The sequence below is a fragment of the Poecilia mexicana genome, unplaced genomic scaffold, assembly GCF_051168715.1.
Source record: "Poecilia mexicana isolate PSO_F unplaced genomic scaffold, ASM5116871v1 scaffold_2, whole genome shotgun sequence".
Lineage (NCBI taxonomy): Eukaryota > Metazoa > Chordata > Actinopteri > Cyprinodontiformes > Poeciliidae > Poecilia > Poecilia mexicana.
In genome coordinates this window covers 12,317,862-12,332,794 of record NW_028263371.1, presented here as the reverse complement: position 1 = coordinate 12,332,794, position 14,933 = coordinate 12,317,862, and the positions used below count along the sequence as shown (strand labels likewise).

The 14,933-nt window shown below is 42.3% G+C and overlaps 1 protein-coding gene across 1 annotated transcript in view; it reads left to right on the top strand.

Moving 5' to 3' along the window:
* The window catches only part of sema5ba (sema domain, seven thrombospondin repeats (type 1 and type 1-like), transmembrane domain (TM) and short cytoplasmic domain, (semaphorin) 5Ba), a 216,325-nt gene that overhangs the window by 197,801 nt on the left and 3,591 nt on the right, over window positions 1-14,933 (top strand). The window contains exons 19-22 of the mRNA XM_088010933.1: window positions 2,496-2,666; window positions 7,235-7,372; window positions 10,365-10,409; window positions 11,992-12,197. Coding sequence (XP_087867059.1) covers window positions 2,496-2,666; window positions 7,235-7,372; window positions 10,365-10,409; window positions 11,992-12,197 — 560 coding nt within the window. The remainder of the gene's footprint in view (window positions 1-2,495; window positions 2,667-7,234; window positions 7,373-10,364; window positions 10,410-11,991; window positions 12,198-14,933) is intronic.

Here is a 14,933-nt window from a genome sequence, read left to right as displayed (position 1 = left end):
CAGGTGAGAAGGACGAGGCCGGCGACAGAAGAGAGGATGAGTGTGAAATAGTAATTGATGATGAAATTAGAGGGCGGGATGGAGGCAGTGAAGATGGCCGAGGAGATTAAAATATGTCCGTCTGTGCAGTGGAAGCGGTTGTCTGTGGGTCCGATCGGCGAGGCGGTCAGAGGACAGAGCTCCGGCTTTCATTACGGGAGGTTTGGACTGACAAGAGGTTTGATTTAAAGTTACATTTAAAAAGAACAAAATCCCAGTTCGCTTTTGAGAGTCGAACGTGAATTTGTTAGCAACATTTTTAAACTTTAAAAGCGCACACCAAGCCTCTACTCAAGAGGAGTATTTGATTCAGTCACAAAGCCGTTCGTCTTCTTAAACCGAGTCTCAAGACTTATCAAATGAACTCCGAGAGTAAAACTCTGAAAATCTAAGTATTTTCAAAGCCACACTGCTGAATTTTTGCTTTTTGCCAATGACTTTTACATTGTGGGGTGAACAGAAAATAATTTGTGCCGCACTTGTTTCTGCCTGCAGAGAAGAAAAATATCAAAAGATATCTACAGCTAACCAGACGTGGGGGTTTTTTAACAGTATTAGCAGCAGAAACACCACGGTTTACAGTATCGTGGTATTTAACAGTTAGATTTCTTATTAAAGCTATGGTAATTATTAAAACATTTTTTCAATTTAATACACAGACTTGAGCTACATTAATATGTTTACAGTTAGTTAGTCTTCACCTGTTTTAACTCTTTAATTTATAAACATTTTTACCATTTTGTACCTGTAAACAAACCAGCTTGTACCTGTGTAATTAAACCGATCCTACAATTTAATTTGAGCTTAGCGTTTTCATAAAGATAGAAGACAAACAGTCCTCAAAATGTCTAAACTGAAAACTGCTTATTACTCTATGTTCCAATTTATCGTATCATTCCAGACAGCTGTCTGTCGAAGCAGGTACAAAACGTTCCCATGTACAAATTGGCACTTGGTTGGCATGAAACTTCCTGGACGAACCAAAACTGCAGCACCGACGCAAAAGCAGTTAAAAAGCTTGAGTGTCATTTTATAGTTACCAGAATGTTAAAAAGTAGAACTTGATTTCCCTGATAAATCTGTTCTAGCTCAGGGAATATTTTGATATTTACGGTTTATCGGGGTGACTTCCTATAACTCGGTGAGTCAGACGCTCATCCAGTCAGGTTAGAGTCAATCAGTCGGAGACGTGGCTCGCTGTGAGAGCCGGTTAGCGTTAAATAGCAACATCCTGCTTCTCCCGCTGTCATCCTCTCTGCTAAACAAGTCTCCACTCTGCCTCTCAAGTTACCTGGCAACTCCGCCTCCCTGCCTCCGTCAGGCAGACATCAGCCAGTCAACCAGACGGTCAATGAGTCACCCGCACTTTTCTGATTAGATCAGACGAGGCATTAGCAGTCCCTCCGCTCCCCCCCAACGGGAAGAAGAAATCGGTACGTTACTCAGGTAGGAGAAGACGTAGGAGGAGGTGTGATCAGTGAGACGGCAGCAGAATGGCACCAACGTGTTGTTTATGTCCCGCAGTGATCTCTAGTTTACCCCAAAAAAACACATCTAAATTTACGGAGTGTAGTGAAGTTGAAGACAGATTGCATTTAATGTTGCTGGACGTGTGGAAAACTCAGTTTGATGGGCTGGAATAGAACGGGCGCAGCTTTGTTAGGCTTCATTTTGTCACACATTGTAAACTTAATTCTGCGCTAAATTTTTATTTTTTTTATTTTTTTTATTTTTTGTTAATGCAAACTGAAGAATTTAAGCAACAGCTTCATCCACTACCATCCTCCATGTTTCACAGGGCAGCAGACCACAGACAGACACCTGTAAAGATGTGACTGCAGAACCAGTTATTTCTGAGTAGTTTGTATCTGGTCTGCTGCTGAACTCCTTCTTAAAGAGTGTCAAATGATAACAACAACCAAAGCAGTTCTTATTTTTAGGACAGGGACCTGTTTTATCTCCAAACTCTACTTACTGTTTTCACTTGGACGGTGTAAAATTCTCTGTGGTTTTCGATATGGAAAATGTGAAAACACTGATATGGGGCAACCTCAAGATTTAAATCTCTTGAAAATAAACCCACTTAAACACATCTGTTGTGTTGCACAGCTGGGTGGAAAATCAGAACACAGTTGTTTTTATTCATATTTTATTTGTTTGCCCTTTAAATTTGCAGCTTCATTTCTGTAAGTATTCCCAAAACATCTCCCGTGAACCGCTCTTCTTGGAGTTCAGTCGTTTGACCCCAGTGGACATTTTTTTATTAGATAGTGAACTGAAATGAATCCAGGCTTGTGGTAAGAGCTTGCTTTTCCTCACAGAGTGTAATATTTCAGTGTTAAATGGCTTCCATGCTGCTTTGCACCACACACAAAGGCAGTATAAACTAATGTGTGTGTGTGTGTGCGTGTGTGTGTGTGTGGGTGCGTGGGTGTGTGTGTGTGTGTGTGTTGCAGTGAAAGGTGCGTGGTCCTGCTGGTCTCCCTGGTCTCAGTGCTCAGTGGGCTGCGGCAGCGGCCACTACCAGCGGACACGCTCCTGTAACAGCCCCGCCCCCGCCAACGGAGGAGACATCTGCATAGGCCTGCACACCGAGGAGGCCCTGTGCAACACACACACCTGTGACGGTAAGGTCCCGCTTGAAATTCAACGTCGCAACTCAGATGTGTCTATTTATAGCGCCTCGCAACAACGTCTGTGTTGCTCTCTATAGTGTTTCAGGTTTATAACCACAAATCCCAGTGGGATTTTTACGTGATAATGAGACCAACAGAAATAACGTAAGAGACATTTGTGTGAGTGCGAGGAAAGATATCCACGCTTTTCAAAATTGCGAATAGTTACAAATGAAACTCAACACGTATTTGTTTTCAGCCTCCATTTAGGTACATCGACACGGACACAAATAATCGAAATAAAAATGTAAACAACAATGGCGTGGTTTATGCCAAATGATATTGATGTGTTTGAATGAAAGTCTGTGGCTAAACTCAAGAAGATCTTCGCAGACGCGTTTCCTCCAATCAGAATCAGCTTCGGCTATATTGCAAAGAAGAACGAGCAGAAATGGCTCTAGATGTTCAAAGGCTCCTGTCTTTCCAGTGAAAAGCTCACAATGCAAAGACTTGCATCATATGTGTTGAGTTCAAACACTAAAACCCACTGAAATACATTGAAGTTTGTGATTTCAACATGCACCACACACACAGGCATGGCGCCGTACGCCTGTGTCATTTCTGTGCTGCCCCCTTCGGTGAGTCGGCTTCAGTGTTTTTTTTTTCTGATGAATTAAGAGAGTCTTTCATGAAATGGGAAGATAAACGTTCATGCTGAGAAAACAAGCCGTCCCTCTTGCTGTGCAGCTGGAGCTCTGAGCGCCATGGCAACCCCTCTGAGGAGCTTCAAAAAGAGACACCATCATGCTGAGAAGCATATGGAAACTTTAGCGTAACACATCCGAATGTTTGGCATTGTGTCTGTGAGCAGGGTGTTGATATTACTAGTAATAAAAAAAACATCAGAGCGAAATGTTTACATTTTTTAGTTTAGTCGTTTAAAACGGGGAAAAATACCAAGATCTCATTTATTTGAACTCAAAAAGTTTTTTTGTACACTCAAAGTTTTTATAACTCACAATTCAGTGGAGTCTGGGGTCTCTTATGCTTCCTGTCTTGGTTCATTGAAGCTATGAGCACTCGCTGAAGGTGCCTCGTAACTTTTTACTTTCACTCTCTCCCGAAAAATGTTTCTCCTTTCACTGGAGTCACTGTGAGAGGAGAAACATTTCCAAGTGGGTTTTTTCTCCACCCGGCTGCAAAATCACCCGCATTATATTTGCCGTTTGCTGTCTTGTGTAAGTGGCCTAGAAAATGCAAGCAGTAGTTGGAGATGAGCAATAAATAAATAAAACTGTCCACTACATTGTTTTCTAAAGCTGTTAACTCATGTAATTTACAGGATGTTGTGCATTAACAACTCCGTAGCTAAATTAAACAATTCATTCCCCTTGAACTTTTTTGTTTTTTACTGTAAAAACACAGAATCTCACTACATATTTTATGTCTGGTTTCTACTTCAAATGTCTTTGTACGCTTTAAATAAGACAAAGCTAACTTACATGTAGCCTTTCAGCAAGATATAGGAGTTTGTTGCAAGCCAATAATTCCTTAATATTCATTTGCTGTGTCCCTTATATGGCATCCGTCTAACGGGACTTCTTGTTTCGTCACTCGTCAAGCCAGATTTATTGAGTGCAGGACGTTGCTTGTCCTGTTGAGACCTTCTTGCACCTGACTGGTCTGGAGGCTTAGTCGGCCTCCAGACCTGAACCCGATAGAAAGTCTTTACAGAGAGCTGAAACTCTGCGTTGCCTAGCAACAGCCCTAAAACTCTAGCAATCTGGAGTAGACCTGCATGGAGGAGTGGAGCCAAGATGTCTGCTGTAGTGCACACCTGGTCAAGAACTGCAGGAGACCTCTGACCTCTGTTATTGTAAGCAAAAGTTTCTGTAAATTTATTAAACTAATTTCCCTTTTCAGGATCAATTAAAAAAAATTTTAATTGAATTGTATCAAATATGAACTTCTCATTTTCTGCTGTGTCAAAATATTTATTTTCTGCAATAAAATGCAAATGAATTACTTAAAAATCATACATGCACAGTTGAGGTGTACCTATGACGTAATTACAGAGCTCTGCGTTCTTTGCAAGTGGGGAAACTTAAAAACAATCACTGCTGTATCAAACATTTGCTTTTCCTACCTTAAGTTGTATCTAATTTTCTTACAGATGACAAAATAAAGCAGGTTGAATAAACACCGTATGCATTCAGACTTTTGCCCTGACAGAATGAGCCGGACGCTGCGTGGGAAGTATAAGAATCGTCTTCTTCCTTTCTGTTCCCACATGGCCACTGAAAGATTCATGACATCAGTTTCCTAATCTGAGATGATTAAGAATCAGATCTCCTGGGCTTTTAGCCCAACTCTGATTCTTCATTTTTTAATATCAAATGACCTGTGTGTGTGTGTGTGTGTGTGTGTGTGTGTGTGTGTGTGTGTGTGTGTGTGTGTGTGTGTGTGTGTGTGTGTGTGTGTGTGTGTGTGTGTGTGTGTGCGTGCGTGCGTGCGTGCATGTGTTATTTAAATCATTCTCATGGAAATCAGAAATGACCCGGGGTCGTTGATGTGTAAATCTTGCGTTTCGACGCCTGACTTACATTTGTTGTTGTCCGTCTGAATTAAACGACTGTCTCCTGAGCTGTCATTTCTCTCAGATGCTTTTCATTCTGAATCAATCAAACTGTCATTCACAGAGGGACTAATGCACACTGCCAGCCTCCCTGGTAATTACAAAGAGCACCTAATGGCTTTGTGCCATCAGGCTCTGTTATATCATCTTAATGCTTTCCTGTTTGACGTGAACCAACACATCCGGTTAACCCCGCATCAGGCCCAATCTGTCTGCTTCTCTGCTCGTACGCTGGCGAGCAGGAAAGCCCTCATCTGTCGGGGCTGTCCTGGTGCAACAGCTGTGTGTGCATGTGTAATCACTGACGGGCTGTCAGTCACCAGGTTAGTTGAGGCTCCTGTTCGAGGTCGTTTTGTTTTAATTTTAAAAAGTACAGCATTCAAAATTTGTCAGACAACTTCTGGTTGTTGGTTTTTGTACAGTTTTACCTCCCAATATGGACTTAAGATCTGTAATGCTGAATGTTTTTCAGTCCGTCTGTGTGCAGGCCTGCTGACACGTCAGCCAATAATCAGTTTATTCAGCCTGCTTATTGCTCTGCTGCCTGAAGACTGCCAGTATTTTCTGATGCTGATTGGGAAAAAAGTTCAGCGTTTAGTCTGCACCAGCAAGACACCTTGAGTCAGCTGTAGTTGTCATGCCAGGCCACTAGATAGCGCTGTGATTTTAGCATGTCATGAGCTTTTGACACTTCGGTTCCACCTCATTGGCTTCCATCAGTAACCTGTCTCCCAAGTGCTCTTGTAATATAGATGTACCTTATCAGAAGTTGTGCTAAGCTAAACAGGTTAAGTAGCACAACACAGCACAAAGCTATCCGCTATTATTTCTGTTATTCCTCCCTGCAGGCGAAGCATAAATCCTACAGTCGTGAGTTTTTTGGATTAGTACTTCACATCTCTTTGTGTCACAGAAAAGCTTCAGATGATGTCAGATGCTAATGTGTTAGCATTCCTAAAGTTGCCAGCATTTCTGAATCAACCATTTACAGTAATTCTTACGTTTTCTCGTTATCTTCTGTGAGTCTCACTCTTTCTCGCCATCTCGCAGCCTGAATGAACGGCAGACATGTCTCGACATTTTCCAGAGCTCCTACTGTGTCTGTGACCAAAAATATCTCACCGGCATTGAAAATGACCTTTCCTTCCTCACTTATTACCACCAAAGATTGCTGTAAGTGCGACACGGTGTCGCCTCTGGACGGCTGGTCCGGTCGGAGTCGATCGAGGCTGAAAGCCGGTCACCAGCAGATGTCCAGGACTCTCTCTGGTACATGTCGTCATGTGAACTTGTGCAAAGCTTTAGCTGTCTGGACGGAATACCAACGAGAGCGGAGGATATTGTAACAGTTACTTGGTGTTTTTATTTGCCCAGAGGCTTTCGCTGACAGGAGGGAACAGATTGTGCTCACAAAGCGACAGGTCGGTCGGTCCGGGACCGGTAGGAAAGGTAAAAGCAGTCCGTCCTCTTTCTTTTTCACCCAGATTCCTCCTGCCAAAGCTGTAGAGCAAGCTGAGCACCAAACTAACTTTGTTCATCAGTCTTTCATCACTGTACTCTGGGCTCCCTCCACTCCACTGCTCTTGAATGCAGGACAGAAGAGTGCAACAAGTGTTTAGTTCAAAGGGAGGCTCTGAAAGCGGGAGGTTTTCTTTTTTTTTTTTTTTCTCTTATTGGATAGCAGCTTTTGTTTACTGCTTGATTGCCTGCTGCGGGGAAACGACTGAAACCTGGTTTGGGAGACAAATATCTCTGCTATGCACTAAACAGCCTTTAGGTTTCACTGCTTTTTTTTTTTTTTGCCTCTTTTTGGTGTGTTTGGGTTGCTTGGTGGTGACAGCTTGAGATTCCACATGGTTTCCAGGCCATTCTGGGTCTAATTTAACCCTCTGAATGTCGTTGTTTATTTTTGATTTCTCTCCTCCCCCCCCCTCTCCGTTTTCAGGCGGATGGATGGCCTGGTCTCTGTGGTCGGCCTGCGATGACTCCGGCTTCCAGACCAGGAGTCGGGTGTGCGGCGCTCAGGGGAGCGCCCCCTGTGTGGGGAACAGCACCCAGCGCAGGGACTGCAACGAAATACCTGGTGAGTGCGTCCACTCTCCTTCCACAATGTCACAAGGCTGGCTGTTCAAACGCAGAAGGAGTAGCGGAGGGGCTCGATTAGGATCTTCGATCGAGTTAATCGCACAGACAAAATGAGCAGCACGTGACTTCAACAACAAAGATATTTGTTCAGCCATCAGGTTGCTGTAAAGTGCCATTTGACCCATTCAGCTTCCAGTTGTTTCTGATCATTCACTGAACTGTGGAAGAAAAAAAAACTTGTATAAAAATACGGAGTGTGTGGGCGCTGAGGACGTCTACTGCTGCAAAATGTTTTGCATTGAGATGCTATTTTAGGCTTGATTAGCTTCTGTTACGACTTGCACACAGCAGCGGTGTTTTCCACCATCTCACTAGATTGTTTTTTGAACCAAAAATTAACCCCCGATGGTCCAAGAAAGGCGATTCATCGTCCATCGCTGCTCTCAGATTTACGGGCCGTACCAGGAACACACAAATACAACGGTTCCAGCTCTGGACTTTTGAATGTGTAACAAACAAAAACAAGTCAAATTTTAACACATTAAATGATAAGATATGTAATTAATTAATCAAAATGAATGAGTTACAGTCCCAGCCTTTTTAATGGCATAGTCTCATTTGTGTTTCTCAGTGTTACTAACACGTTACAGGCTCTTGTTCTCCCATCTCTCACATTTACCTTGATGTCAAAAATTGGAAGTAATTACTTTAGATTGAGGAAAAAGTTCCAGTTAAACTCAAATACTGTAAAGACATGTCGTATTGTTTCGAACACAAAATCACAGCTTTTAATCCTTTGTGCAGGATCCCAGATGAAGTGATCTGATCATTCAGTCTCTTGATCCGATGAGTCTCCAGACATCTCTTCTGCTCTCTTCTCTTCATCCCATAGTTTATCCACAGGCTTTAGATCTCGGGTCCTTAGAGAACAGTGGAAAATGGTTTTATCGGTATAACTTTATCATTTCCCCCTTAGGGAAATTTTCCTTGCAGAAAGGTGGGAAGAAAAAAAAAAGAAAGGTGATGGGTGATTCAGCATCACGCAGAGTTTCAACCATTTCTGTCCTGATTTCTCGATGCACTTCAACAAGGTTTCCATGGCGTTTGGGAGAGTCTGATGCTCCAATAACACAGATAATCCACCATCTTATCAGTGGGGATTGTGGTGCTTTTCGACGTCTTCACCCTTTCCTCACCTGGAGAGTTTGCTCCTCACAATATGAAGCCTTGTAGCTTCAACAGATCGAAGCACATGGTTCCTGCAGAGTTTAGCCATATTTACGTGTTTATGTTGTAACGACAGGACAGAAAATACTCGTCTCTCTCATTGCTCTCAAACAAGGTGAATCGGTGACACTTCTTAGTGTAAAAGCTCCAACGGGGAGTTTGACTACCATGTTTGTGGTTAAAAGTCAACATGGTTCCTTCTCCCGCCTGCTGAGCAAGAACAATGGGTCCCTCTAAATATATATTTATAACCTCAGGACTAAAATGCAGGGATAATCGTTCCAAAATGTCATAAAAATTCTGATTGAGCTTAAAAATCTTAAATGTCAACAAGCTAAAAATCAGTTGCGTTTGTTTTAAAGGCTAATCATTGTGCTATTGGTAAATGAAAAAAGACAACATCCGTATAAGCAGCTGTATTAAAACTGCATATTTTATTCCACCAGATGACGCATTAAACATGTGTGTCATCCCACAGCGTTAAAAGGAAATCCATTTATTTTAATTCTTTTAACACATTTTCACCGCTGATGTACAAAAGGCGCTTTAATTCTGTTCACCTAGAAATAAAGACTCTACACAGTTGTGTCTTTTTTTTTTATTATTATTTTGAAGCTGAAAACCTCCTGGGTATTTCGCATTAGTCTTGAGAGGAAGCAGCAGGTCGGGTCCAACGATATCTAGATGTGGATAAGCTGTTTGGTCTAAGCAGTAGTTTGTGCTCTGGAGTTACTCAGTCATACGATTCAATGCATCCTTTTGTTACTTTCTCTTTACAAAATGCTGCAAGTAGCTTCGTTTTTTCTTCTTTTTTTTTGAATAAAAGGATTCACCTTTTAGTCCCCAGGACTCGTCTTGTTGTTAAATACCAATCATCATGATTAAAATTCATCCCCACCGTCATCCTCGGTCATAAGCTTCGGTAAACACAAACATGTTTGTGTGTGTGTGGTTCACATCCTGGCGCTGTAAGCTGCTCTCTGTTTGTTAATTGCGCATAATTAGGTCTGCGTGAAATTCAGTAAGTCAGCAGTTCGCCCGGTCGGCCCTCAGCTCACCTTGTTATGCTGATGCGGATCTCAGAAACTTTCTCCTGAAGTGATCCCTCCTGGCCCGCCAACGCGGGACCCTCCAGTCTCTGAATCCCTAACGAGTCGAGATGAAGGCGATTAATATTAATGGGACGTCACAAACGGCAAATCACATTAGACTTTATTGCACATTTCTGTGAGACCGTGGAAGGATCGGCAGAGGTCTCCTGCGGAGGAGGTGGAGGTGGGGGGAAATATTAGCAACGAAAATTAATCAGCAAATGTGGCTCTACAATTAAACGCGTTGACTCCCACGGACACACACTCATGTGCTTGTTCGCTTCGGGGGGGAAAGTTTGCAGAAAGACAGGATGTGCTGGACAAATAAAGTTGTTTTCCTGGTGTAAAACCTCTCTAGTAAAGAAAGGTCCAGCTCGACTGAACGAAACTTGGGAGGGAGTCACTCGACAGCCCAATTATCTAAACGTAAAAAGTCTCAGGTTTCACCGATACATTAAATTAAAACCAATCCCTACGGACCCTTCGCACAACAACACGGTGAACTCATTTCAGTTTCTCATGTTCCTCATATCTTGTTCTCATTTCTGCATGTTTCACAGTCGGCGTTTGTGTGCTCTGAAGGTGAACACATGCATGTATGCGCGCGTGTGTGTGTGTGTGTGTTTGCATGCCTGTTTGTGTGTCTGACTTGTATTCCTCTCCTCTCCGCAGTCATTCTCCCGGCATCTGGTTTTGATAAGGACCAACAATGCGGAGGTAAGTGGATTAACGGTTCGTCCGAGCTCAGCGCATGTTCAGGTTTTTTTTTGCGTTGCCGCTCCGACTCCCTTTATGTTTCCTGTCTGGAACGCCGTGTGTGTTTTCATGCATCGAATGCACATTTTCATGTTTGCTGTCTCACTCGCTGTAAAATTCGAGAATCACGTTCTTACGAGTCTGGTCCATTTTTGGTTTTTGACTTGGAAAATAAAATAAATTAAAAAAATAAAAATGGTGCATCCAAAGTTCCCAGAATAAATGTTGGAAGCAGGTTGTGAAAAGAAATAAATCATTCTCATGTTATTTACCTGACAACCCAAGCGTGGAAATTTTCAAGCAGGCATTTAGGAGCTGTTGTGTGTTATAGTGGAGCAGAGTAACGTTGGTAGCAGCAGCATAATTGAGGTGAAAACACTTGAATACATGTCAAAACAGTTTTTTACAGCATATTGTACAATAATATGTGGGAACTTAATGGAACCAGTCGTGTAAAAAGTAGTTTCCTTATTATATCATCTTATATGCATAATGTTTTTTTTAAAAAAAATTTAATTTTTCAAAATATTAATTTAAAGTAAATTGAACTAATTTAGACTTGGAGAGGAGCGGCGCTTGCCACCAAGTCATCCAGGACCTGTTACTGTGAAATATCGTCTCTGCTGCCCGGATATCCAGCTGTTAGCATGTCATGCTAATATTATGTAAAAAGTTAACTTAGTTTGACATTTTATAGAAGATGTTAGCACTTATCAAAGCTGTGGAAATGTGAAAATTGTACTCACCAACGTCGGCAACTCGTAAAGTAATAATTCCCTTTAAGGAGTTTTCCTGTGAAGGTAAATCTGCGTACATCGCCTCAAAGCAAGTTCAGCTCCGGCGGAAACTGTCGTGGTTTTATTTTTGACCTTTCCTTTTTCCAACACCTTGAGATGTTCTTTTGAAGAGACGTTGTTGTTGTTTCCTAAAGCTCCTTATCTGCAAAACGACCAATGCCCTCACACCCGGAGAGTTTGATGCACTTCATCCTTTCGCAGCTTTGATCGTTCAGTAACGTGTCCAGACTTTGTGCTGCTCCATAGGGAGTGTGTGTGACAACCCCACACACTCCCAGGTTGGGAATCATTGTTAGCTACTTCCTAATTTGGTCCTCGCTTCCTCAGTCAGATCCATCCCTCTTACATCATTTATGTCTACAAATCGGACAGCGGCATTTGACATAATCTCTCTTTCAAATTTCACCCCAACCAATTATAGATGTCCGTACAGAGTTATAAATGGATAAAGTGACCGAGAGCAGCCTTGCATGTTATCTTTGAACCAATTCTAAAGTAAAATGGCTCCAGCGGGAGAAGTCCCAGCTGTAAATTGTTCTTCATAAAGAGGGAATAAAGTCGTGGAGTCGGGATGAATTATCACTGCATACCGATCCGGCTTGAAGAGCACACCAATTTTTCCCAAGCACCAACTTTTGTGAAAAGGGCTAATATGCTGACCGTTACTGCGATATGTAAATCTCCTCGCCTGGATAAAATATCCCTCAGACCTTTGCTGACGTTCCCGTGTCGTTTTCGTTTGTCAGCCTTCACCTCCATCCACCTAATCGCCACCGGCGTCTCCTGCTTCCTGGGGGCGGGGCTGCTGTCCTTCCTCGTCTACGTTTACTGCCAACGGTTCCACAAGCCCTCGCAGGAGTCCGCCGTCATTCACCCGACCACGCCCAACCACCTCAACTACAAGGGCAACACCACACCAAAGAACGAGAAGTACACACCCATGGAGTTCAAGGTAGGAGCGGATGTTTGTTCGCCTCATCTTTCTCCAAGTGCAAACACAGCAAGAATGCTTGTGTTCATTCTGCGTCCCACATGGAGTTGACTACTTCTTATTTGTGCTTCTTTGTTTTTTGCAAAACTTTGATGTGTGGCCCTTGTAGCTTTACCTGAACTTCTTTATTTATATGTTTGGTTAACTTTAAACAGCATTAATGTGTTTCCATTGCTTCATATCTACTTTGAATTGCTGTCAAATTCTCAGTTTGCTCATTTTATTGATTTGAAAAGGCCTCAGGTCATCCACTACTACACAGATCATCTCTGTAAGCTTTACTTTAACACTTTTAATTATGTTAAGCTCACGACTTGTGTGGGTGAGTTCTCGTATCAGTCATAGCAACATCTGTTCTCTGATCGTGGCCTTAGGGTCTGAGTTCAGAGAAAGTGAATTTAAAAAGATGATAAAATGTCAGAAAAGTGTTTTCAATCTGGAACATGTGGATTATAGATTGATGCGTCGCTCCAAGTCCACATTCTGTCATTAATAATTCAACTTTTTAAAAATTTCATTTTCCCACTGTTTCAAATTTAGGCGGATTTCATTAGTGGCTTCATCAATATGAACCATCTGGCTCCTGCAGGTCAGCTGATCAGAGGTTTTTAGGCATTTCAAGGACTCAATAAAAACCCGAGTGCAGAGGTGGCTGAAGGTAACTGAGAACTTTAAAACCTATAAACTCTGAGGGAGGAGAGGAAATAAGGTGGCAGGGGATAAAACTGCCAGACTGCAGGAAAGGTGAATGTTAAGCACTAAGTTAGTGAACTAAGACAAAAAAAAAAAATCAGGGAGAAAATAACACTGACCTAAGAGAACAAACTTTGAATATGCAAAGTACAGAACATAAGAATAAACAAAGAGACAATAAGCACAGAGAAACAAAATGTGGAAAAACCACAAATGAAACCCTAAACCCAATGATTGGGACACTTTTATTCCCTGACATTCAACCCAGAGTGAGACTTTGACTGTGCTCACATAGCAGGTCTTGATGCTCGATTCCAAATTAGTGCTGGAACCTGTTTTTCTTTTTGTTGGACATTCACACTAATGAATGATGTGACACAAGATCATAAAGAGATGAAGGAAGTACAACTAGTAGCTACGGCCTCTTCTGGAGCATCGACTGCAGCTTCAGTGCTGAAGCCAGTTTGGATGTGAACCAGGATAAGTATCCAACTAAGTACCAGATATGAAAGAGGCATAAATCTGATTTTTTATTTATTTATTTTTGGAGTGAGGGGTGAAAAAATCTAAACTAGGTCATTCAGTTTCCATGTGAAAGTTGGATGTGGGTCGCATAGGAGGGAAAAAAAAAAATTGGATTTGGGTCACATTTGTGGCCTGCGACTGATTTTGTTTTATTTATTGGATTACTTTATTATTCTTATCAGTTTTTTATCTGGCCGTTTCCTTCCTTCTCAATGTTAGTCTATATTCCTTTAATCCTGCTTTGTGTTGTTTTGTTTGTAAAGCGTCTCATGAATAAAATGGTTCACTGTGGTATTTTGTTCAGTGCAATACAATAACGAATAACATAATTTCAAATCAAACTGTTTGATGAAAAGCAGACAAATACACACTGCGGAGGTCAGGTCCGTCTCAGACCGAATCCTGATTCAATTTGTGTTTTTGCCCGACATCTAAAACGTTTCACTAAAAAGGCTTTTTCCTGATTCCCGGCTCTCTGTGCCACGACAGCCGCAGCCTCCTGAGTCCTCATGGTTACCGTTGTGGTTGGTTGCACACGGCGCCGAAAACCACTGCGTTGTTAAAGGCTGAACTCATTAGCTTTTAACGACCTTAGGGGGGGAGGGAGGCCGGACGCCGCCGGATGCGCAGACGGTGTCCGCGTACCGCAACGCCACTTTTGTGCGGCGGGTTCCCTCGGCTCCAGGCCAATTTATGTTAGCTCCCCGATCGTGTGCTTCACCAACTCTAACCTGATTATCTGCCTGCTTCGGTCTCCAGAGTTGTTCAGATGGGATCACATCAGTTAAAGCTTCCCCTGGAAAACGTTCTGCTTTTACTCGCGAGTTGGCAGTGGCGTTAAAATAAAACGTGGGCTTTGGACTCGTTTTTATTCTTGATTGCTCCACTAGATACTTGTCAGCCTACGTATTAGAGCACTGAGTGCGATTGACGAGATTCAAATTAGATTTGTTACCTTGATTTTGTTTGCTTGTAAACACACACATATACTCAAGCAATAACATCAAGACATTCTTTTTTCCGTACCGAGCTACAGCGATGGATGGTTGCAGTCCGTGTTGTAGCTACGTTCTTCATTATTTAAAGTTTTTTCAAATGTCTGTTTTCTATACCACAAGGAGATTACATCACTTGAGTCAAGTGAGCTTTAAAAGAGCTATATAAATGAAAACTCCCTGTGCTGTAGTTTTTTGAGTCTAGAAGCAGCAGTTCGTTTGCCAGGAAGCGGACATTAGCCAGATGGATTGAGGGCAAGGGTGTGGACGATCTCCGCTGTTAAAGTCTGACAAGGGTGCCTTCCTGTTGACCTTGTCTTCATTTCTGGTAAATCATACACAGAGCACTGCGCCTCCAACGATGCAAATTGGAGAATAAATATGTAGAGAGGACATTTTGATTTAGGAGTCCTTCTCTGGGTGAAAGTAACAGGAAAGAGTAAGGGTACATTCACACTGGCTCCTCAAACTTCGGTCTGCCTGA